General features: G+C 45.7%; 2 protein-coding genes across 2 annotated transcripts; both read left to right on the top strand.

Annotated features, from left to right (window-relative positions):
- Positions 1–415: 415 nt before the first annotated feature.
- On the top strand, positions 416–6546 carry aifm4 (apoptosis inducing factor mitochondria associated 4). The gene is made up of 19 exons (XM_060076416.1): positions 416–588; positions 851–928; positions 1052–1161; positions 1486–1595; positions 2028–2072; positions 2185–2266; positions 2344–2456; positions 2612–2698; positions 2991–3082; positions 3562–3692; positions 3927–4042; positions 4143–4214; positions 4327–4390; positions 4474–4550; positions 4675–4792; positions 4966–5064; positions 5159–5234; positions 5330–5434; positions 5547–6546. Exons 2-19 carry the CDS (start codon positions 852–854, stop codon positions 5575–5577), a joined length of 1605 nt encoding a protein of 534 aa, XP_059932399.1. The 5' UTR covers positions 416–588; position 851; the 3' UTR covers positions 5578–6546.
- A 510-nt stretch (positions 6547–7056) lies between these two features.
- prpf8 (pre-mRNA processing factor 8) lies at positions 7057–23703 on the top strand. Its single transcript, XM_060076343.1, has 42 exons — positions 7057–7220; positions 7922–8041; positions 8169–8337; positions 8455–8619; positions 8726–8944; positions 9075–9287; positions 9439–9564; positions 9652–9757; positions 10067–10257; positions 10701–10820; positions 10911–11100; positions 11431–11550; positions 11967–12101; positions 12214–12343; positions 12675–12871; positions 13079–13285; positions 13549–13712; positions 13855–13981; positions 14097–14289; positions 14656–14843; positions 15148–15386; positions 15665–15811; positions 15945–16155; positions 16282–16398; positions 16547–16794; positions 17184–17363; positions 17644–17779; positions 17903–18072; positions 18181–18310; positions 18422–18729; positions 18869–19060; positions 19262–19499; positions 19668–19796; positions 19906–20019; positions 20164–20337; positions 20513–20706; positions 21244–21483; positions 21626–21767; positions 21886–22026; positions 22127–22266; positions 22457–22659; positions 23110–23703. Exons 2-42 carry the CDS (start codon positions 7933–7935, stop codon positions 23262–23264), a joined length of 7017 nt encoding a protein of 2338 aa, XP_059932326.1. The 5' UTR covers positions 7057–7220; positions 7922–7932; the 3' UTR covers positions 23265–23703.
- The last annotated feature ends 129 nt before the right edge of the window (positions 23704–23832 follow it).

Raw genomic sequence — 23832 nt, 5'->3', positions numbered from 1 at the left:
ATATTTCAATGACAGAATGATGCAGATTACCTAGTGGAGAGACTACGTGAGTAAGGGGGTCACTCATGGAGATTAGGTCCCTTGTTGGAAGAAGATCTTCCACCACCTTCTTTATGATTAAATGTCACATGGTCATGATTGGTTATTCAGTACAATGAATGGCTATTAATACTCTCTTTCTATGGGCTTTTGTGTGGGCTTTTGAGAGAAGTAGGCCCTACAGTTACAAATAATTTACAAATATTACAATTTAGAAAAAATGTGCGAGAGGAACCACAACTAGAGGCCAAAATAATGGATGTTCCTTTGAAAGAAATATTTTATTCAAATTGAAAAATAGGGGGTGTTGATTTTCAAGGTTGAATTATGCACGACTTTTTTATAAATATAATGACAGGACCAAGTCTCGCGGAGACCACGCGGCACGCCTCTCAGCGCGTAACCTATCACGAGACCTTGACGCTGCACAACACAACCTTTCATGCATTATCCATACGGTTGGCAGTTGTACTCGAGGAAGACGGAGTTTTGGCAATCTACCTCTATTATTTTGGATTGAGGAATATCATACTACCATTTCGGAGACAGGTGGGATTCTAAATATAACTAACCCAAACACACACATATTGCAACCCGATGGTTGTAGTTTCCTCAATACGTTTTGGACACATGTCTATAGATTAGGATGCTGCTGTTAAGATGCTATTAAATCAGCCTCTTGTTATTATCGCGATCATCTCTATCATATCCTCGTAATAAATATATATAATAATGCATATGCCCAAATAGCTCATTGATAACACCAGATAGGTAATTTATAATCAGAGCCCAACATCTAACCCTTTTCCAGAATGAATGAAGACTTGACAGCAGAGCAAGGAGAAGTGACTGCACTTCTCTGCCAAGAAGATGAACTACAGGATGGACAGTAAGATGTTCCAATACTTTTAATATTAATCTATGATTAGCCTACTTTCTACCAAAGTATTTGTTGTTGATATCTGCAGTGCTGTTTGTGCCAGCCTTCATGTGTTTGCCGGTGTTTTTCCAGAATGAGGGAGGTAGAAGTGGAGGGCCAAAAGGTGCTGCTGGTCCGTACTGAGGGCCGGTATGGTGCTGTGGGTAGTCGCTGCACCCATTATAACGCTCCCCTGGTCAAAGGTAAATGCTTACTGATCATCACTATTAGTGTATCCAGGCAGATCAGAAGGGGTGTCCTTCCTAGGCCTGGAAAAGAATAATAGAGGAAAGCTGGGATAATATACTTCTCTTTGTGTTCGCTTTATGTCTATTTAATGGGTCTAAAATGCCCTAAAGGTAAGTGTTAATGTATGTACCGTATCGTGTTCAAGCCCTAATCATTCATGCCATTTCATGTCTGAGAAGGAGAAGAAGCGGCAGTACGTTATTAAGTTAAAACATGGTGTAATATTTTCTACAAGCCGCCCCTGCTAATGTTTTTACATAATTTATCTGGGTATTCAGGAGCTTTGGTGGGCAACAGGGTCAGATGTCCCTTCCACGGTGCTTGTTTCAATGTAATGACTGGAGATATAGAGGAGTTTCCAGGTCTCGACTGTTTGCCCTCTTACAAGGTAATTATGAACCTTTTGATGCAACTATTGTTTTATAATGCCAGGGTAGTGAGATAGTTCGGAAATACGAGTTTGACCACAAAGTTAATGGAGCGACCGTTAGAGAAAATGTCTTGGGTCATGTAACAAAAGAGAAAGGATTAATGAGGTTTGGCTGGTTAAATAGATATACTGTATCTTCCCTAAACATCTGTAGCCACACCTATCCACTTTTAGGCTTTCAGAATTCCAAACCTACATTACTTTTAAAATCTACAAACCTCCTGTGTGCTCGAGGTTAATGTGAACTACATTGTTTTCAAGTACGTTTGTTCATAGTTACACCCTTATACATTGTTACCTCACCTCGCTAGTCGCTTTGGATATAATTGTCTTAATGTGGCTTAATATCAAAATGGTTGTGTCTCTAAGTGCTTTGAATGCATTTGACAGGTTAAAGTCGAGGATGGCAACGTGTACATCTCATTCAACCGAAAGGTAATTGAAGGCCGAGAAAATGAGGCCATACATTTTTTAGAAACTTCTTTAAACAATGGTTTACCCTCTTTCTAATGAATGGTTGTGGTTGCTGGGATGTCATTCTCCTTAGGCTCTGAAGCTCAGCAGACGGGTGAAAGAGATGAGCAGCAGAGAGCCAGAGGTCAACCACAGCACCCTGCTCATAGGAGGAGGTAACGTACCCTCTGAGACCACCGCAGCAGCACGCACAGCACTTCAGCCTGTAACACCGCATGTTGCTTATGCCCAGGCCCCGCAGCCCTGCTCTGTGCCGAGACACTGAGACAGAACTCTTACCAGGGTCGAATCGTCATGGTAACCAAAGACGCCCTGCCCCCGTTTGACAAACCCAAATTAAGCAAGGTAAACGAACCAGTCAAACCAGATTAATATGTTATAGGATGTAATATGTATATATATATTCAATAATTTCCCACAGGATTAATAAAGTTACAACGCTCTAATCTTGTGATATGTGTATTTATTACCACAAAGCAAAAAAACGGAATGTTTTGTAGGCATTGAATGCGGAGAGCAGACAAATTCTCCTTCGTTCGGAGGACTTCTTCAAACAGTATGGGATAGAGGTCTGGACACAAAAAGAGGTAGGCGAGAGAGAGACTAACCTACATAATATTGTGTTTGCTTTTTAAAAAATTAAAAAAAGTTTTGTTAATTTACTTACTTTAGAAATAATCCTTTAATTTTATTTGGTTAATTGATAAATTATAACCAAACCCCATATTGCCTAGATAATTAGAGGTGGGAAAGAAGCTAGCTAGTGAAATCCACCGCGACCTCATGCAGCCCCAAAGCAACCCAATCGCATGGAAAGACATAGAGTGCAGGAGTAGATGTATCATAATGTGTGTGTGTGTGTGTGTGTGTGTGTTTCAGGTCGTGTCGGTAGAGCCGGTCGATAAGGTGGTGAGGCTGAGTGACGGAACAGTGCAACCTTACGACCAGCTGCTCATCTCTACCGGCTGTAGGTCAGAATGCATATTCCTTCCATCTCCCTGACAACTACCGTGTACAGACCTTTATTAGCTCTCACACACACACAGCTGTTTCAAATAACTATGCAACTTGCATTGTGGTACAATGGAATCACAGTGTTCAGTTTCTGACGTTATCTTCTTCCAAAGCTTCACTTATCAAGATAATGACACAGGTCAGATGGTTTACTTACTCAATTGTTTTTCAAAAGGTGTTGTTAGGCCATGCCGTCTTGAGAAAAGTCTGATGTTATTTTATATTTTCGATAGGTGGTATTTCAAAGGTCTCCTACTGGGCTATATGGAGTCTGTTTTACCGTGTTAAAGAAGAGCAAGTACTGCAGACTAATATAGTCACACTATGTAAAAATCCAACTAGCTCCTCAGCTTTCTGCCACGTCTGACTAGTCATGGGATTAAACCAGACAGGTGAGTTATTATACCGTAACCCTCTTGTCTCCTCCGGATGCTAGGGCGCGGTCGCTAGGCTGTCCTGGCCAACACCTGAAGGGAGTCAAGCTGCTGCAGACTCACCAGGATGCCCAGGACATCCATAACTCCTGTCAGGGTCAAAGGGCAGTCATCATTGGCGCATCCTTCATAGGTGTGTGAGATAGTGGGAGAAGTGTTGACTGGTGACAATCAAATTATTATTGGATTGTCACCTTATTAATTAATAAGTGTCATTTTACAGAATAATATTCCCTTTAACATCTCGGTTTGTTACTATATATGCACTTGGTTAAGTTATGAGCTCTTTTTTTACAATCAGCCTTGTAATGTTTGTGTATGAAAAAGACTCCTCCAAAATGTGTTTCATGTTTATCTTCTTGCCCAGGCATGGAGGTGGCTTCTTACCTATCGAATAAAGCTGCCAGCGTGGCCATGGTTGGCACCACTCAATACCCTTTTGAAAGGTCACTTGGCCCCGAGATTGGGAAGATGGCGATGCATGTAAGAACCTACTGGTTTATCTTCATGGTATCAGTGCTGCCAGACTGTGGTGTGTTTATAAATAACACAAACTCCCCTGTTTTTTGTTTTTTTATTCTAGATGTTGGAGGAAAATAACGTCAAGTTCTACATGAAGGACAGAGTTCTAGAGATCAGGGGAGAAGATGGCAAAGTAAGACACATAACGCCATATATTGACTTTGATAGTAAAAACCTGATCTGTAAACTTCACTTGGCTGTACTTGTGTCTCTGATTTTAAAAACGTCTTTCTGACAATACTCAGGTTAACGAAGTGGTGCTGGAGAGTGGTGCCGTTCTGCAAGCGGATGTTGTGGTCGCAGGAATTGGTAAAATAAGAATTGCCACTATTGAAATTATACAGCAGTAAATTTGACAATGGCTTGCAGATGAAAATGAATATGGTTTGCAGGTGTCGTCCCAAATTCTGACTTCCTGATGGGAAGCCAGGTGCAGACGGATTCCAGGAAGGCTGTAGTCGTTGATGAGGTATAACCCTGGCCAGATGCGATTTGATACAAGTTTTCTTTGGCATTGTGTGTCGTTCAAAACTACATTGAGTCTCTGATTTGGTGACATGATAATATTCATAATATGAATCTTCTGTTTCCAGTTCATGAAGACCAACGTACCAGACATCTATGGTGCTGGCGATGTCACGTCCTTCCCCCTCCCAATCCGCGGGGGTCAGAGGGTCCAGATCGGCCACTGGCAGATGGCACATTCCCATGGTAACACTTCACTACCAGTCCAGAAACCATGGTTTGATTGGGAAGTGATAGATAGATATAGTGGAGAAGCCGATACAGACATCGTGTTACACTCAGGCAGCAGCTAAAGAGCTGATGGCTCTGAATGCAAGCTATTTGTCATAAGGGATTGCTTGATTTGTTCTCTTCCACAGGCAGAGCTGCGGCCTTAAACATGCTGAACAAGCCCACCATGATGGATTCTGTTCCGTTCTTTTGGACTGTGTTGCTCGGAAAAAGTATCCGATACGCAGGTGATGCATCTTGAGGAACGTTGCGCCGTAATTGATTTGAATTAAATGGATGAAGAGTAGTCATAAATGGTTTTTCTTCTTTTCAATATTATAGGTTATGGGGAAGGATACACAGAAATCATATTCAAAGGCAAAGTGGAGGAAGGAAAGTTCCTAGCATTTTACATCAAGTAAGCAGCTGCAGTGTACTATACCACTCCTTTTATTGAACTTGAGTATAATGTTTAGTATAATTTGCTGTGTTGTCATTGTGTTGTGTTTCCAGAGAGCAGGTGGTGGTCGCAGCAGCAAGTCTCATGTTTGACCCTGCTGTATCTCTGATCGCAGAACTCATGTCCTCAGGGCAGCAAATCACAAAGACACAGGCACAGTGAGTGTCAGGCGTCGTGTGTGCGTGCGTGTGTTCTTGTCGCTGGACAAGCTCTTTGAAATAAATGTTGTATGATTATTACGTTGAATATAACCTTGTCTTTTTATTTCAGATCTGAGGACCTGAGCTGGTTGAAATTATAGTGTGTGGTCCAGGATCAAGGATGAACGCAAACCAGTCCATTTACTTGATCAGGGGGTCTCAATTGCTATTATGAATATAATATTTTTCATTAATTTATCTTTTAATCAATGACTTTTTCAATCATTGTTATTCCTCTTGTAAAATGAGTCATGGCTTTAAGGCTGCACATCATCTAGGCTGTTCCATTTATCCTGATTAGTCAGGTAAACAGATTCTAAGAGCTGAGAATGACGCTGGAGGCAAGGTCTGAAATTACAAAAGTAAATGTTTAAAAGATAATCTTACTTGAAACACCATTTTGATTACTTAACATACCTGACTAATCAACAGAGGAAAACCAGTTACAGTAACAAAGGTGCTAATCAGTGAAAATATAGGGGACAAAATGGACAGTGTGTACATTTTATCTATTCAATGTTTTTTTTTTAACTATAGCACACTTGTAGATTGAGTTGGTATTATTATTTTGGGTGTGACTGGCCATATTGAGTTGCTAGTTTGTTATTTTGTTTCTAAACCATCTGCCTTTTGTTACTCCTTCAGGGACAAATAAAGTATGTGGAGCGATTCATTCATACATGTAGTAATAAATGTTCATAATAATGTTGAGTATGGAATTGTATGGGGAAAGAAAGTTACCAAACGATTTAGCTATTTGTCTTATCAAGTATGCAATGCGATATAGCCTTCTTCCAATCAATATAATTTTTTCTTTCCTTGAAAGGCTTTCCACCTGTTTCCACCTGGGTATTATTTTCACAAGGGTTATGTTTTGGGTGTGTGTTTATTTTTTATTTTTTTCTGTGTGTGTAACTTTTAATTCAGTTTTCTGCAGAGGCAAATTACAATTTTCTGAAGAGCTGAGCTCAGAAAAAATTGCTTCACTTCCAAAAAATTTATAATCGAAAATGTATTATTTGGTAAGAGAAAAATAAAGAAGAGCATTAACACGTCCCTTTTAAATCAAATCATGGGGACAATTTTTATAATTCTCTGTGTTCATCCATCATCTTGGTGCTTTAGGTATGGGCCCTGAAGGGGGTATGGTCTCACTAAGCTTATGACCCCTAATTGTACCCCCACCTAACATAATTTTGGTAGGAAATAAAAAATATATATATTTAAATGCAGATAATTTAATATGTTATCTAGTTCGTTTTTTTCTTGCAGAACTTCTTGATAATATTAATTAAATAAAATGTAGGAAAATAATATATTTGTTGCAGATGAAGTGATCTTGTATTGGACTGTCATAATGGATATTATTCTAGAAAAGAATGAAGAGGACTTTTAGTTTTTTATACTATTGATTGGGAAAATCGTGCACCTTTACGCAGCGTATGAACTTTGAACCCTTGTTTCCGGGTTATTCATCCGGGTATTTGAGCTGTGGCGCTCGTCCCGCGTAGTCGTATCTTTCTACGTAACCTAGTCAGTCTGAGCAGCACGTTATGTTAGGAACGGCGTAGTACTATTACGTGAATACCAGTTGCGTCTCTTAACGTCCATCGTGTGGCGGTGTCGTTCACCGTGCGTGCTGCCTCAAGGAAACACAACCAGCGGAGAAGTCTACTCAGTTATACAAAAGAAATGTGGTAGTGTGGAAGATCCAGACTTTGAGGATCAACATTTGACTCTGAAGGTAAAGTTAGTGTGGAGTGATTCAAATATTTAAGAAAGTTTTATTATTCACGTGTATTGTTCGGCTGAATTGCTACGCTACGTTAGCATGGAGCTAGGTAGTTTTTTTTTTACGGTAGTCTGCAACCTAAAGTTAGAACGTCTAAATCCATTTGTTGGCTACGATGGTGGGATTTGAACAACGCATCGAATTTAATATTGATCAGCCACGCTAAGCATGTATTGATGAAATTGATGAGCCTTCCGGTCAGTTTGTTTCTATTATTCTTTCACTGAATGGGTCGCTAGCTTACTAGCTAACTCACCAGTTTCCTAGCTTAGCTTCAGGAATCCATTATTGTGCGCGTGTTGACGGGAGGCCATCGGTGGAGGAAACCTTGTTAAAACCCTATATTAACCGTAACCTGGTAGAAACCCTAAACCAACCCCGTTAACCATAGACGCACACTTTCAAAATAGAACCCTAAAGATGATCCGCATTTCATGATCTTATGTTAGTGGTCATTTATGCATTGTTTAACACCGTGTACTAACTTAACTGGTGTTGTATGTACTAACACTGGTATGTTATTGAGGTTTAGTTATTGTATACGACAGTATATGCTGTTATCGTGTTGTATGTATTACGACTGCTTTGTTAATGGTGTTTATTTTTAGTATATACTATATTTGAACTAGCTGTCCTTTGATTTGATCTTCTAGTTGTAAGGGGCATGGCAGCGTCTTTCGCTTACAGAGGGGTCCCCGGAGGCATGCCTCCAGGCGTCCCCCCTCCAGCCTCCATCCCCGACTTCATGTCCGAGGAAAAACTTCAAGAAAAAGGTCTGTACACATTTAACCATCCTCAGTTTGCATTCATATACCCGGTGCTATTTGCTGTGGAGACAGCATAAATGTTTTCATATGTGACCCATGTTTTGATTTTTCGTGCACCAAAACAATTCCACAGCGAGAAAATGGCAGCAGTTGCAGGCCAAGCGGTACTCAGAGAAAAGGAAGTTTGGATTTGTGGATGCCCAGAAGGAGGACATGCCACCCGAGCATGTCCGCAAAATCATCAGGGACCATGGTGACATGACCAACAGGAAGTTCCGCCACGACAAGAGGGTCTACCTTGGGTATGAACATTTACCTGAACCAGATGCTGTTTCAATAAACAAACAAAATGTATATTTTCCGAGGGAATTTCGTAGCTGGGATGAATGAACAATCTGTCTTGCATTTGTGCTCTGCAGGGCGTTGAAGTATATGCCCCATGCCGTGCTGAAGCTGCTGGAGAACATGCCCATGCCCTGGGAACAGATCCGAGATGTGCCAGTGCTTTACCACATCACTGGAGCCATCTCCTTCGTCAATGAGATCCCCTGGGTGATTGAGCCGGTCTACATCGCACAATGGGGGTAAGAGCCGATTAAATGTCCCTCAATCCTACTGTTAATGTTTATAGTGAAGTATACATTATATATCTGCATTGTTTCCTAATGCTAATTTCTCCCCGCCCTGCAGAGCCATGTGGATCATGATGCGTCGTGAGAAGCGTGACCGTCGGCACTTCAAGCGCATGCGTTTCCCGCCGTTTGATGACGAGGAGCCGCCGCTGGACTACGCAGACAACATCCTGGATGTGGAGCCGCTGGAGGCCATCCAGATGGAGCTGGACCTGGAAGAGGACTCCTCCGTCGCCGAATGGTTCTACGAGCACCAGCCCCTCAAGGACGCCACAAAGTGAGGCTCGCTTCATCATCACATTTGTCAGTTTGCTTGGAAATGGAGGGTTAATCTTACTCCTTTTATTTTCTTGTACATCAAGTTGACACTATGGTTTAATCGTAGCAATGCTTCACTGTGTCTTCAGGTTTGTGAACGGCACCACCTACCGTCGCTGGCAGTTCACGCTCCCTATGATGTCCACCCTCTACCGCCTGGCTAATCAGCTGCTCACAGACCTGGTGGATTACAACTACTTCTATCTGTTTGACCTCAAGGCCTTCTTCACTTCCAAGGCTCTCAACATGGCCATCCCCGGAGGGCCCAAGTTTGAGCCGCTGGTCAGGGACATTAACCTCCAGTAAGTAAATAGGGCTACCAATAGACTTTGATAGAAATTAACAAATTATTTTTAGCTAAAGACTTTTTGAAAAATGTGTGTAGTAAAGAACGTTACATATTTTTGGTTTATGCACAGTCTAAAGGTTTGTTCCTCCTTGTGCCGCTAACAGGGATGAGGACTGGAATGAGTTCAATGACATCAACAAGATCATCATCAGACAGCCAATCAGGACAGAGTACAAAATCGCCTTCCCCTACCTGTACAACAACCTCCCACATCACGTCCACCTCACCTGGTAGGCAAAAATATTCACTTCCAAATCAGCTATGGATGAAACAACATTGACTACCAGAATAACCAGAACTGTTGGATCTTCTCTCAGGTACCACACTCCAAATGTGGTGTTCATCAAGACGGAGGACCCTGATCTGCCAGCCTTCTACTTTGATCCCCTGATCAACCCCATCTCCCACCGGCACTCTGTCAAGGTAGGCCCTCCTGCGTTGCCGAAGTGAAAAGTTGTTGTTGGTGAATACCCGGATATCATACCAAAATAAACCCCTCTTACAAAGGCGCACTTGCATTGGTCTGCTTGCCTGTGCGTAAGAACTTGAGGAAAATTCAAATGAATGGTTAGTTTATTCAATCACCGGCTACATTCCGGTTGGTTACCTAAACATTCAGACATGAGCCCAAAGTGGCCTTAAGTCAACATTCAGACGTGAGTTCAAATGATCTGTGTGTGACGTTTTATAATGGGGTTTTCCTTCATGGCATCCTGTTCATGTCCTCCCCAGAGTCAAGAGCCTCTGCCTGATGACGATGAGGAGTTTGAGCTGCCTGAGTACGTGGAGCCCTTCCTCAAGGACACTCCTCTCTACACGGACCACACCGCCAACGGCATCGCTCTGCTCTGGGCGCCACGCCCCTTCAACCTGCGCTCTGGGCGGACCAGGCGAGCAATTGACATCCCTCTCATCAAGAACTGGTGAGAAGACGACACCTAATGGATGAGAAAGTTGTTGTTGAATGCTCGGATATCATACAAAAATGGACCCCTCTTACAAAGGCGCACTTGCATTGGTCTGCTTGCCTGTGCGTAAGAACTTGAGGAAAATTAAAATGAATGGTTAGTTTATTAAATCGCCGGCTACATTCCGGTTGGTTACCTAAACATTCAGACATGCGCTCAAAGTAGCATTACGTCAACATTCAGACGCGAGTTTAATTATCTGTTTGACGTTTATAATGGGGATTTGCAAGTCTCCTGGCTCTCTTTGGCATCCTGTCATGTCCTCCCAGGAGTCAAGACGCTCGCCTGGTCCGCCCATGTGGGATGTCCTCAAAGAGCAATGTCCAGACACCCATGTGATCCACATATGGACATGGAATATGTATGTGGTTTGAAGTTGTCTTTTTGTCCCCTTGCAGGTATCGTGAGCACTGCCCTGCCGGCCAGCCTGTGAAAGTGCGCGTGTCCTACCAGAAACTGCTGAAGTACTACGTGCTCAACGCTCTCAAACAGAGGCCACCAAAGGCCCAGAAGAAGAGGTGAGCCTCTGAACACCCTGTAGATGTTCTACATCTGTGTTGGCAACACGTCTCTAACCAGCGTGTTTGCTGGGTGTTCTTTCCCCCCAGGTACCTGTTCCGTTCCTTCAAGGCCACCAAGTTCTTCCAGTCCACCAAGCTGGATTGGGTGGAGGTGGGGTTGCAGGTCTGCAGACAGGGCTACAACATGCTCAATCTGCTGATCCATCGTAAGAACCTCAACTACCTGCATCTGGACTACAACTTCAACCTCAAGCCTGTCAAGACGCTCACCACAAAGGTTTGACCAGTCTCTTCAACTCTCTGGGACATCACTTCAAAATATACCCCTCTTACAAAGGCGCACTTGCATTGTTCTGCTTGCCTGTGCGTAAGAACTAGAGGAAAATTAACATGAATGGTTAGTTTATTCAATCGCCGGCTACATTCCGGTTGGTTACCTAAACATTCAGACATGCGCTCAAAGTAACATTAAATCTGTTCTAGTTAAGCTACAGTTTTTGCCTGACCTCCCCCCCCCCCCCACACACTAATTGTGTATTGGGGATAAAATATGGGTTCTTCTCCACCTGGGCAATATCACATTTGGTTCTGTCTTCTCTTCCTACAGGAGCGTAAGAAGTCCAGGTTCGGTAACGCTTTCCATCTGTGCAGAGAGGTGCTGCGTCTCAGCAAACTGGTTGTTGACAGCCATGTTCAGTACAGACTGGGAAACGTTGACGCATTCCAGGTCAGTAACACGCTCACTATTACATGGTGGAATCCCCCAGCAGCTGATAAATTAAAACAAAAAGGGAACAGTGGAAATTTATCTATCTGTAAATTGACGGTGCGACACGCCGGTCAATTTACAGAGGCCCACTTTGCTGGCCTGTGCCAGTGCGCAAAATGTTTATTTTGTTTAATCCTTGGTGAGATTCCTATTGTTTGCCTAAACATGAGCAAGTTCCCTTCACTTCATTCTGGAAGCATCAATTGTGGTTTTCCAGAGTTCCTATTCTAATGACCCGATTTATTATCCATTAGGGTCCACCCAGTGGTCTCTTGAATGTATGCGTAATTCGATCATCCGTGCACTGTAAGGCTGTGTTGATGGGACTTGCCTGTCCTAAGGTTGTCTAACAGCAGTGCTATGTTGCTCTCTAGCTGTCCGACGGGATCCAGTACATCTTTGCCCACGTGGGCCAGCTGACGGGCATGTACCGTTACAAGTACAAGCTGATGAGACAGATCCGCATGTGCAAGGACCTCAAGCACCTCATCTACTACCGCTTCAACACCGTAAGCCCTCCCATTAAACGATAAAGCTATTTCCAACTCCACAAGACGCTAAAGAACAAGTTCAAGCTTTGTATGGTCACTGAAGGACTCAATGTTCCCCCCCTTGTCCCAGGGACCAGTGGGTAAAGGTCCAGGCTGTGGCTTCTGGGCTCCTGGCTGGAGAGTGTGGCTCTTCTTCATGAGGGGCATCACCCCTCTGCTGGAGAGGTGGCTGGGCAACCTGCTGGCCAGGCAGTTTGAAGGTATGCAAACGTGCTTGTAATAGACACCCAGATATGGCTAATGTACCGTTATTACCGTAGGGAATAATGCTATGATAAATAGCTGTTATAGCTATAAAAAAAAAGTAAAAAGTATAGCGATATAATTTACCGATAACAAGCTAGGCTTCATATGATTACATATCAGTATTGTGTTGGATTTTAGTAATTGTTTTATAAAATATATTGTTTCATGCCATTTCTACAATTTAATGATATTATAAAACAAGTGGCAAACCAAACTTTACCGTGAAAGTCTACTCATGGGAAATCCTTTGTCATAACAAGCCATTTCCCCCACCCTCTCTCCCAGGGCGTCACTCCAAGGGCGTGGCCAAGACGGTGACCAAGCAGCGTGTGGAGTCCCACTTTGACCTGGAGCTGCGTGCCGCCGTCATGCACGACATCCTGGACATGATGCCCGAGGGCATCAAGCAGAACAAGGCCAGGACCATCCTGCAGCACCTCAGCGAGTCCTGGAGGTGCTGGAAGGCCAACATCCCCTGGAAGGTGGGTCCTTGTCAGAGGAAGTGTAGCCTGGGATCGTTTTAAGTTTCGATATTGTATATAATATTGTGTGTTTGTATTAATTTGAGATGGTATCAATAATAACTTTTATCCCACTTGTATATTTATAAAAGCCATACAGGGCCTTTCCTCATAGGGTACCTCCACCTGAATATTACTAACTAATGTGTTCCTCTTACCCGCTCCAAGGTGCCCGGCCTGCCCACCCCCATCGAGAACATGATCCTCCGCTACGTCAAGGCCAAGGCTGACTGGTGGACCAACACGGCCCACTACAACAGGGAGCGCATCCGCCGCGGTGCCACTGTGGACAAGACGGTGTGCAAGAAGAACCTGGGCAGGCTGACCCGGCTCTACCTCAAGGCGGAGCAGGAGAGGCAGCACAACTACCTGAAGGTAAGGCCACTTTATGTTAAAGTTGAATTGCAAACTAGTTTCCTTTTTGATTTCTGACCTTTCTAGGATAACGGATCAGTTTTTGTGGTTATATTTTGACAAATGGATCCTATTTGTCTAGTAATGCCTTCATTTTTGTTAATCTCACAGCTGCTTTGCTGTGGCTAATGTGTATCGGGTTGTGTTGGGCTCAGATCAGTGGTCAACAGTGTGAACCAGATCTTCCTAGTTAGGCCCAAGGTAACCATGTGCTCGGTCCTCAGGATGGCCCCTACATCACAGCAGAGGAGGCCGTGGCCATCTACACCACCACGGTGCATTGGCTGGAGAGCAGGCGCTTCTCCCCCATCCCCTTCCCCCCGCTGTCCTACAAACACGACACCAAGCTGCTCATCCTGGCCCTGGAGCGGCTCAAGGAGGCCTACAGGTAAAGCCCAGAATCGGCTCATTTCAGTCACTTCTTCCTTGAGGTCATCATTGTTATAGTCATAATATGACTATAAATCCTCTTTACAAAGTGGGTCTATGAGCAGGAATACAAAGTTAAAATGTTTTTTTGTTTTGTACAGTGTCAAGTCTCGTCTGAACCAGTCCCAGAGGGAGGAGCTGGGTCTCATCGAGCAGGCCTATGACAACCCCCACGAAGCCCTGTCCAGGATCAAACGTCACCTGCTCACCCAGCGAGCCTTCAAGGAGGTGAGACTCGTGAACATTGTCCGAGTCAAAACAGCTGCACGGCTTGAAGGGAACCATACTACGGTAGAACCCATTACACTCGTCTCATTCAGCTGCCTGCCCCCCTCTCTCCCAGGTGGGCATCGAGTTCATGGACCTGTACAGCCACCTGGTGCCGGTGTACGACGTGGAGCCCCTGGAGAAGATCACAGACGCCTACCTGGACCAGTACCTCTGGTACGAGGCGGACAAGAGGCGGCTGTTCCCGCCATGGATCAAGCCGGCCGACACCGAACCCCCACCGCTACTGGTGTACAAGTGGTGCCAAGGTAAGGCCCAAGTGGTTTGATTGTCAAAGAGTAAATCATTGTTATTCTTGATGAATGCTTATGTCAAAGCATTGATCTTCCATCTGGAAAAAAACCACAAGGCATGTTATTTAAATGCATAGAAATATATGAAATGTCTTTCCTGTTTATGAACTTGGTGCTTCAACATCAATTCGTACTTCTGACCATAAAGCACATCATGCTAAAAGGCACTGCTGTGTTGGTCTATCGTCAATAGGTTATGCTACCAGGTTATCGATCTCTAGCCTAGTTGTGTCAAACATATTTTTCAGTTCAATGAATCAAAACGAGTGATTAGTTGAGATGTGCAGCAGGGTTTCAGTGGGTTTGTCTGCCCCCTTCCAGGTATCAACAACCTGCAGGACGTGTGGGAGATGACGGAGGGCGAGTGCAACGTCATGCTGGAGTCCCGCTACGAGAAGATGTACGAGAAGATCGATCTGACGCTGCTCAACAGGCTGCTGCGTCTCATCGTGGACCACAACATTGCTGACTACATGACAGCCAAGAACAACGTGGTCATCAACTACAAGGTATGGGGGTCTTCAAGCTGTAGGTTTAACTACACGCTAATGCTTTCAATGGCCAATCAGAAGTCTCCCGTTTCATAAAACTCGGATCAGTGCAGGCTTTCAAGAGCTTTGTTTAGTCTCTTGATGCAAGTGTTATTCTAGACTGGAGTAGCTGCTTGTATTGCCTGGTGCAACCTATTTTGAGGTCTGATATTGGGGGCGTCCCTTACTACCTGTTAATGGCAACTGCTTGAGTGCAGTCTTAATGATGCTGATAATTTCCAGCTTGTGTTAATAATTTTTTTATTTTTTTGTTCTCCTCCAGGACATGAATCACACCAACTCGTACGGCATCATCCGAGGGCTGCAGTTTGCCTCGTTCATCGTGCAGTACTACGGCCTGGTCATGGACCTCCTGGTGCTGGGTCTGCACCGGGCCAGCGAGATGGCCGGCCCGCCCCAGATGCCCAACGACTTCCTCAGCTTCCAGGACACGGCCACCGAGAGCGCTCACCCCATCCGCCTCTACTGCCGCTACATCGACCGCATACACATCTTCTTCAGGTGAGACGACAGCCTCCGCTCCCTGTGTGGTCTCATTTTACAGTCCTCTTTTTAAACTAGTCTTGTCCTCCATTGAATTGTGAGTAGATGAATTAATGAAGCCCCTGACCTTAGCTTTATATGCAATTAAACTTGCCATGCACATTTATTTATTCAGATCCGAGATATTTAACTTGACGTTCTGTACTTGAGGGGCGGTCAGCGCAGGACTGGGTTGAAAACGGGTGCACGCCGGGTGCCGATGCGGTTTGGATTTGACCACCACTTTGTGTGTGCAGGTTTACAGCGGACGAGGCCAGAGATCTGATCCAGAGGTACCTGACGGAGCATCCGGACCCCAACAACGAGAACATCGTGGGCTACAACAACAAGAAGTGCTGGCCCCGCGACGCTCGCATGAGGCTGATGAAGCACGACGTCAACCTGTGAGTCCCCTCCCTCGCCGCGGTGCCTGGCGTTTTTCTGAAGACGTTGTCCTCTGGGTCAACCCGTCAAGATAATGAGTGGCATAGTTTGGATAGTTTTATAATCTTTTCTTCCCATCTCCTCCCCTCCCAGAGGGCGTGCTGTGTTCTGGGACATCAAGAACCGCCTGCCCCGCTCGGTCACCACGGTGCAGTGGGAGAACAGCTTTGTGTCCGTGTACAGCAAGGACAACCCCAACCTGCTCTTCAACATGTGTGGCTTCGAGTGCCGCATCCTGCCCAAGTGCCGCACCAGCTACGAGGAGTTCACACACAAAGACGGAGTCTGGAATCTGCAGAATGAGGTTGGTAGTTAAAAAGGCCCCACAATGATTATTTGGGACAAATGTGCATGGGGCTGCCAGACAATTTGTCCTCCTGGCACACGCTTTCTTTTGAGTCCTCATCAACGTGTCAATCCCTGTGTGCAGGTGACCAAAGAGAGAACAGCACAGTGTTTCCTGCGCGTGGACGATGAGTCCATGCAGCGCTTCCACAACAGAGTCCGCCAGATCCTCATGGCCTCTGGGTCCACCACATTCACCAAGGTGAGCACCACTTAAACCAGCTGAAACCAGGGACCTCTTCTAGATCTTCACTGCACAGCTGCTGTTTCCCATTGAAAGGATTGCTTTGAGTTTGAAATAGGATCATGGTGACTTACAAAGCCATAACCACCTTACTATCCCTCCCCAGATTGTGAACAAGTGGAACACGGCTCTGATCGGTCTGATGACGTACTTCCGCGAGGCGGTGGTCAACACCCAGGAGCTGCTGGACCTGCTGGTCAAGTGCGAGAACAAGATTCAGACGCGTATCAAGATTGGCCTCAACTCCAAGATGCCCAGTCGTTTCCCCCCTGTGGTCTTCTACACCCCCAAAGAGCTGGGCGGCCTGGGCATGTTGTCCATGGGCCACGTGCTCATCCCTCAGTCAGATCTGCGGTAAGCTGAGACCTAGATCTATAGGGGGACGGAATATAAAGATTGATTTCATTGGTCGGTCCTTCCATAGGCAATTGATAAATTCTGAAATATTCTACTGGTTTCATGCATTTAAATCGGATCTCATAGTTAAACGTGTATCTAACTGAATCTAGATCCGCACAATCTTAAAACCTAGCACTGGTCCCTGGGTGTTCGGGTGTCAGAAGTGTGCCACAGTAAGCAGGCTAGGTTTCGCTGACAACCAGGAGGGCTGCTGCCGAGTGACTGGTCGTTTGATAGTGACCTGAGCCACACCAAATATGTGTGACTTGTAAAAACCTCTATTTGTGTCTGAGTGAAATGCAGCTCCATTCTTAAGGTGTTCCTTGCCCTCCCTTCCCCACTAGGTGGTCCAAGCAGACGGACGTGGGCATCACTCACTTCCGTTCTGGAATGAGCCACGAGGAAGACCAACTGATCCCTAACTTGTACCGCTACATCCAGCCCTGGGAGAGCGAGTTCATCGACTCCCAGAGAGTGTGGGCAGAGTACGCCCTCAAGAGACAGGAGGCCATCGCCCAGAACAGGTAAGCCCGATGACGAACGGCTTCCTATTCTGACCCTGAATTCAAATGTGACCTTTTTGTAAGCTCTATTAACTTCTTTATTAACACTGAAGGGTTGTGTTTGGTTATAGTCAATACAGTATTTACTGTTATTTAATATATCTTTGTTGAAACTATTGTTTATTGCCTGCATACATGCAGTGCGGTTCATTGTTTTCAATCATTAAATCACATTTCAAGCATCTAATTGAAAAGGCGGATTTCTATGAGGGCTAATAGTTCTTCATCTCCTGTGTCTCAGGCGTCTGACCCTGGAGGACTTGGAGGACTCCTGGGACAGGGGCATCCCCCGCATCAACACTCTGTTCCAGAAGGACAGACACACGCTGGCCTACGACAAGGGCTGGAGGGTCAGGACCGACTTCAAACAGTATCAGGTAAGAGGCACACCATACGCATGAAGTTTGCCATTTTGAAATGCTGTTCCCTAAATTGAAGTAGACAATAGACCTATTTTTGGTTCCCTTGACTGACGATAACACTGGTTTGTGTGCGTGCAGGTGCTGAAGCAGAACCCCTTCTGGTGGACCCATCAGAGGCACGACGGCAAGCTGTGGAATTTGAACAACTACCGTACCGACATGATCCAGGCTCTGGGCGGCGTGGAGGGCATCCTGGAGCACACCCTGTTCAAAGGCACCTACTTCCCCACCTGGGAGGGTCTCTTCTGGTGAGAACGGGCTCAGGCCAACAAATGCACCTGGTTCTAGTAATGAACAGTACACTAGTCAGTGCTGGTGAGCATCTGGTTGTAACGGCGCCTCTTGTTGGGTTTCAGGGAGAAGGCCAGTGGTTTTGAGGAGTCCATGAAATGGAAGAAGCTGACCAACGCCCAGAGATCTGGTCTCAACCAGATCCCCAACCGTCGCTTCACACTCTGGTGGTCGCCCACCATCAACAGAGCCAACGTAAGGATAAATAGTGTTGGAACTGTCTTGTGTGAGCCTCTACAGAGGCAGGTAATAGGATGAAGCATTGGTCCGACCGTTGAACCGTCTCCTTATGTTCCTCTCCCCCAGGTCTACGTGGGCTTCCAGGTGCAGCTTGACCTGACGGGCATCTTCATGCATGGCAAGATCCCCACGCTGAAGATCTCCCTCATTCAGATCTTCAGGGCTCACTTGTGGCAGAAGATCCACGAGAGCGTGGTGATGGATCTCTGCCAGGTGTTTGACCAGGAGCTGGACGCTCTGGAGATCGAGACGGTGCAGAAGGAAACCATCCATCCCAGGAAGTCCTACAAGATGAACTCCTCCTGTGCAGACATCCTCCTCTTCGCCTCCTACAAGTGGAACGTCTCCAGGCCCTCACTGCTCGCCGACTCAAAGTACGACTTCATCGTGATCACCATCACCATGCTTTTTATAAAAGAGGCTTGGATGGAGGCCTAGGCTTGGATAATGGTCAAAGGGAATATACAGTCCTACTAAATGTCATTGCATTAATGTCCATTTTTCTTCCCTCAGGGACGTGATGGACAGCACCACCACTCAGAAGTACTGGATCGACATTCAGCTGCGCTGGGGAGACTACGACTCCCACGACATTGAGCGCTACGCCAGGGCCAAGTTCCTGGACTACACCACCGACAACATGAGTATCTACCCCTCCCCCACAGGGGTGCTCATCGCCCTCGACCTGGCCTACAACCTCCACAGGTGGGTGCCCTGACTAGCATGGATACATGTCAGATGTGGAATTATATAAAGCAGGACAAAGTAAATACTTCTGATAATGTTGCAAATGATGCAATGGTTATGTTAGAATATTCTGAGTTGTAACACGTTAGTATGTGTTTGCTTAAAGAGACATTTTTCTCCACACGTGAACCTTAACACTGTGTTTCCCGTCCTCTGCAGCGCGTACGGTAACTGGTTCCCCGGAGGCAAGCCTCTGATCCAGCAGGCCATGGCCAAGATCATGAAGGCCAACCCCGCCCTGTATGTGCTGAGGGAGCGCATCCGCAAAGGGCTGCAGCTGTACTCCTCCGAGCCCACCGAGCCCTACCTCTCCTCGCAGAACTACGGAGAGCTCTTCTCCAACCAGATCATCTGGTTCGTAGACGACACCAACGTCTACCGTGTCACCATCCACAAGGTGAGCACGTCCCGTCGGCCACCAACCATTTCAAGGGCTTCTTGAATGTTGGAGCCAAAGAGCTATTTGGAGGCTTCTTCAAGGACGGGCCATCCCAAACAGAATGTAGTGCTGCCAGTGTGTCCGTCTTCATGTAGTCTTCATGTAGTCTTCATGCGTCCGTTTCAGACCTTTGAGGGTAACTTGACCACAAAGCCCATCAATGGAGCCATCTTCATCTTCAACCCCAGGACTGGCCAGCTCTTCCTCAAGATCATCCACACGTCTGTGTGGGCCGGCCAGAAACGTCTTGGACAGGTACAGCCCCACTCTTTATCACCATTAGAACTCACTTTTTGATATAATAGTTGATGTTTTGTTGCGGTTACTGTTTATTTAATTTGACGTGTTTCTATTCCTTCTGTAGCTGGCTAAATGGAAGACTGCTGAGGAAGTTGCTGCCCTGATTCGATCCCTCCCTGTGGAGGAGCAGCCCAAGCAGATCATCGTGACCAGGAAGGGCATGTTGGACCCTCTTGAGGTGAGTGGCAAAGCTGCTTTACCAAGTTTTCTTAATTCAGGAAACTTGGTTAATTTCTGGTTCATCTGCTGCTTTCGATTTTAATGGGTAAAACGGATTACATAAAAAATATCTAATGCCTTATTTTTCGTCCTCCCCGTGCAGGTTCACTTGCTTGATTTCCCCAACATCGTCATCAAAGGCTCTGAGCTCCAGCTGCCCTTCCAGGCCTGTCTCAAGGTGGAGAAGTTCGGAGATCTGATCCTGAAGGCCACCGAGCCCCAGATGGTTCTGTTCAACCTCTACGACGACTGGCTGAAGACCATCTCTTCCTACACAGTCAGTACCACTCCTACGCCCTAGGCATGAATTGAAGTTTTAGTGTTAATATATAGCTGGGAAAAATTGGTCGCCCGGTTAACTACTCTGAGCCAGACTAAACAGATATAAGGATATATTGACTCGTCCTCTTTGTGTAACTAGTGCGTTTCTTGTGTGTTGTGTGCGTATGTAGGCCTTCTCTCGTCTCATCCTCATCCTGAGGGCGCTCCACGTCAACAACGACAGGGCCAAGGTGATCCTGAAACCAGACAAGACGACCATCACAGAGCCCCATCACATCTGGCCAACCCTCACGGATGAGGAATGGATCAAGGTGGAGGTGCAGCTCAAAGATCTGATCCTGGCTGACTACGGAAAGAAGAACAAGTGAGTGGTCTAATGCATGCATGCTTGTATGGATGGATAGGCATAGGTTATCCTGTTGCCGCCTCATTGCTGTATTTGTCCCCACACTTAAAGGGCTCCATGGCTGATATTATGTAATGGTCTTGCGTTAATGGTCAAACTTGCCTTAACTGGGCAGTTTCTCACCTGCAAGAACTTGATGAACTAGCTCTCTGTTTACACTTTGAAGTGTAAACAGTAAACATGGGTGTTTAGCCGTGCAGGTTCTGCCAGTTTCAAACTGCTACTGCACAAATGGTAGACATCTCAAATGGAGAAGACCAAATGAGGAAGACAAATCTGATTTTTTTATTATTTTTTTCCTCCCTGTATTCATGCAGAAGTGATGCAGCAACATTGTATCAATTAACAATTATCTTGTCATGCCATGAGTTCTCCCATTTAAAGTGTTGATATTGTTAAACGACGTAATCCCTATGAATTGCTCATGAAATCCTCTGATGGCGTAGCTTGATCTTTGGTTTCTTTAATAACGCCGCCCGTCCTGCTCCTCCCCAGCGTGAACGTGGCCTCCCTGACCCAGTCTGAGATCAGAGACATCATCCTGGGTATGGAGATATCCGCTCCCTCCCAGCAACGCCAGCAGATCGCGGAGATCGAGAAGCAGACCAAGGAGCAGTCCCAGCTCACCGCCACCCAGACCCGCACCGTCAACAAGCACGGTGACGAGATCATCACCTCCACCACCTCCAACTACGAGACGCAGACCTTCTCCTCCAAGACCGAATGGAGGGTCAGGTAAGCTGGCTAATGGCCATATCAAGCTTTTTATTGTATATATATTTCTTTCTTTGATAATGGCAATAAAAATATTTCGGTAGGTTTGCATTGATTGCATTTAAGCTGACAATCTTTATTTTTTCCACTTCCCAAACCTCAGGGCTATATCTGCTGCCAACCTCCATCTGAGGACAAACCACATCTACGTTTCCTCTGACGACATCAAGGAGACGGGCTACACCTACATCCTGCCCAAGAACGTCCTGAAGAAGTTCATCTGCATCTCTGACCTGCGAGCACAGGTAAACACTGCTACCTTGTGATTGGCCCAACACAATCATAATCCCAGAATCGACTTGGCCTCTGTTGCTTTGGTTATGTTTTCTTTCCATTCACTTTTTGTATGGCGTGTCCTGACAGATCGCCGGCTACCTCTATGGCACCAGTCCCCCGGACAACCCCCAGGTGAAGGAGATCCGCTGCATCGTAATGGTGCCCCAGTGGGGAACTCACCAGACGGTCCACCTGCCCAACCAGCTCCCAGGACACGAGTACCTCAAGGTAAACACTTTCTCCTTCATCCTCTTCATCGTTTGGACCATGATGATGGCTTGTTGCACTTCAGACGGCTCCTCAACACTCTCCTCTTGCCGCCCAACAGGAGATGGAGCCTCTTGGCTGGATCCACACGCAGCCCAACGAGTCTCCTCAGCTGTCCCCCCAGGACGTCACCACCCACGCCAAGGTCATGGCTGACAACCCTTCATGGGACGGAGAGAAAACCATCATCATCACCTGCAGGTAGGAGTTCCCCTTCATATTGAAATCAAAGTGTGACCTACCTAGTCGAAAATGGTTTACTGCCTAAGGTTGTGGAAAACAATTTGATTTCAACATGGCGACATCTGCAACTTTAAACGTGAAGATTGCTGGTGCTGCTGCCACAGGTTATGTTATGAATGCTTATAGTGTTTATCTTGTGTTCCATCAGCTTCACTCCTGGCTCGTGCACGCTGACCGCCTACAAGCTGACGCCCAGCGGATACGAGTGGGGTCGACAGAACACGGACAAGGGCAACAACCCCAAGGGTTACCTGCCGTCCCACTACGAGAGGGTCCAGATGCTGCTCTCTGACCGCTTCCTGGGCTTCTTCATGGTTCCCGGCCAGGTCTCATGGAATTACAACTTCATGGGTGAGCCAAGGAGACATCATTTAGTATTTCTCTCTGTAAAACGTTTCTCAAATATGCTTTACTGTGATCGTACAATAGTCAATGGTTGAACACAATTCAACTGTCCTATTTTTTTTTTTTCAGTATTTTCAGTGCTGTTTATTGGATTGATTGTTTCACTAACACCAAACGGTTAATGTTATATTGATTAAACATCGACTGATCCTGCTACACAGGCCACTACTGTTCTATAAACACAAACTTTTATACTTGATCTTTTAAATGCATTCAGACTTTTCAGAAAACCTCCATTATTTGAACCATGCTGATCAGGCTTGATGATGTTATGATTTAAGCGCACATGGCATACAAATAATTGCTACTGGCCATGGAGATCCCTACCATGCCAGGTTTATTCAAGCTAAACGGTGACTCTGTTCTCTGGTTAATCCAACCTTCCCTTGCCTGCAGGTGTCCGCCACGACCCCAACATGAAGTACGACCTGCAGCTGTCCAACCCCAAGGAGTTCTACCACGAGGTGCACAGGCCCTCTCACTTCCTCAACTTCGCATCGCTGCAGGAGGGCGAGATCTACAACGCGGACCGCGAGGATGTGTACGGCTGAGCGAGGCGGGGGCCAGCCAGCCTGTTCTCAAAGCTCTTTGTAGATACTTCTGCAGGGTAGCGTTTAGCGCCAGTCCCTGTGCAGGTGGTGTCGTGTTTCTTCTGGCGGAGAAATGGCAAACCCTGGACATTGAAAGAATCCTGTACACATTTTTTGATGTTTTCTATTCTTATTGCTAGTCCCAATCCCCAACCTTTTCCTCAAACTGGCTTTCAGAAAGTTTAGAATTGTCTGTTATTTGTCATCTCTGCATCTGTGCATTTATTTGTAGTATTATCGTTTTAGTACTCACGTGTGAATTTAATTTGTCTTGAAATTTTGAATTGTAATTGCAAAATCATTTTTTATACAAACGACTGTACCAGACGCCATCTGACTACGTTATACTGTACGTTGTGTGACGTCGTTGTTGGGGTTAAATAAAGAAAGGATTTTACTATGTTGTGGTGTGCGTGTTTAGTGTGGTATCATGCGCGTTGGTTTATATCTGGGAGCAAAAGGGAAACACCTACTCGATCAGTCTATTGCGAAATTACACGGTTTAAATGGCTCGAGAGGCGTGTTTTGT

Source organism: Gadus macrocephalus, chromosome 16, assembly GCF_031168955.1.
Source record: "Gadus macrocephalus chromosome 16, ASM3116895v1".
Classification (NCBI taxonomy): Eukaryota; Metazoa; Chordata; class Actinopteri; order Gadiformes; family Gadidae; genus Gadus; species Gadus macrocephalus.
This window is presented reverse-complemented; position numbering and strand designations above follow the sequence as displayed.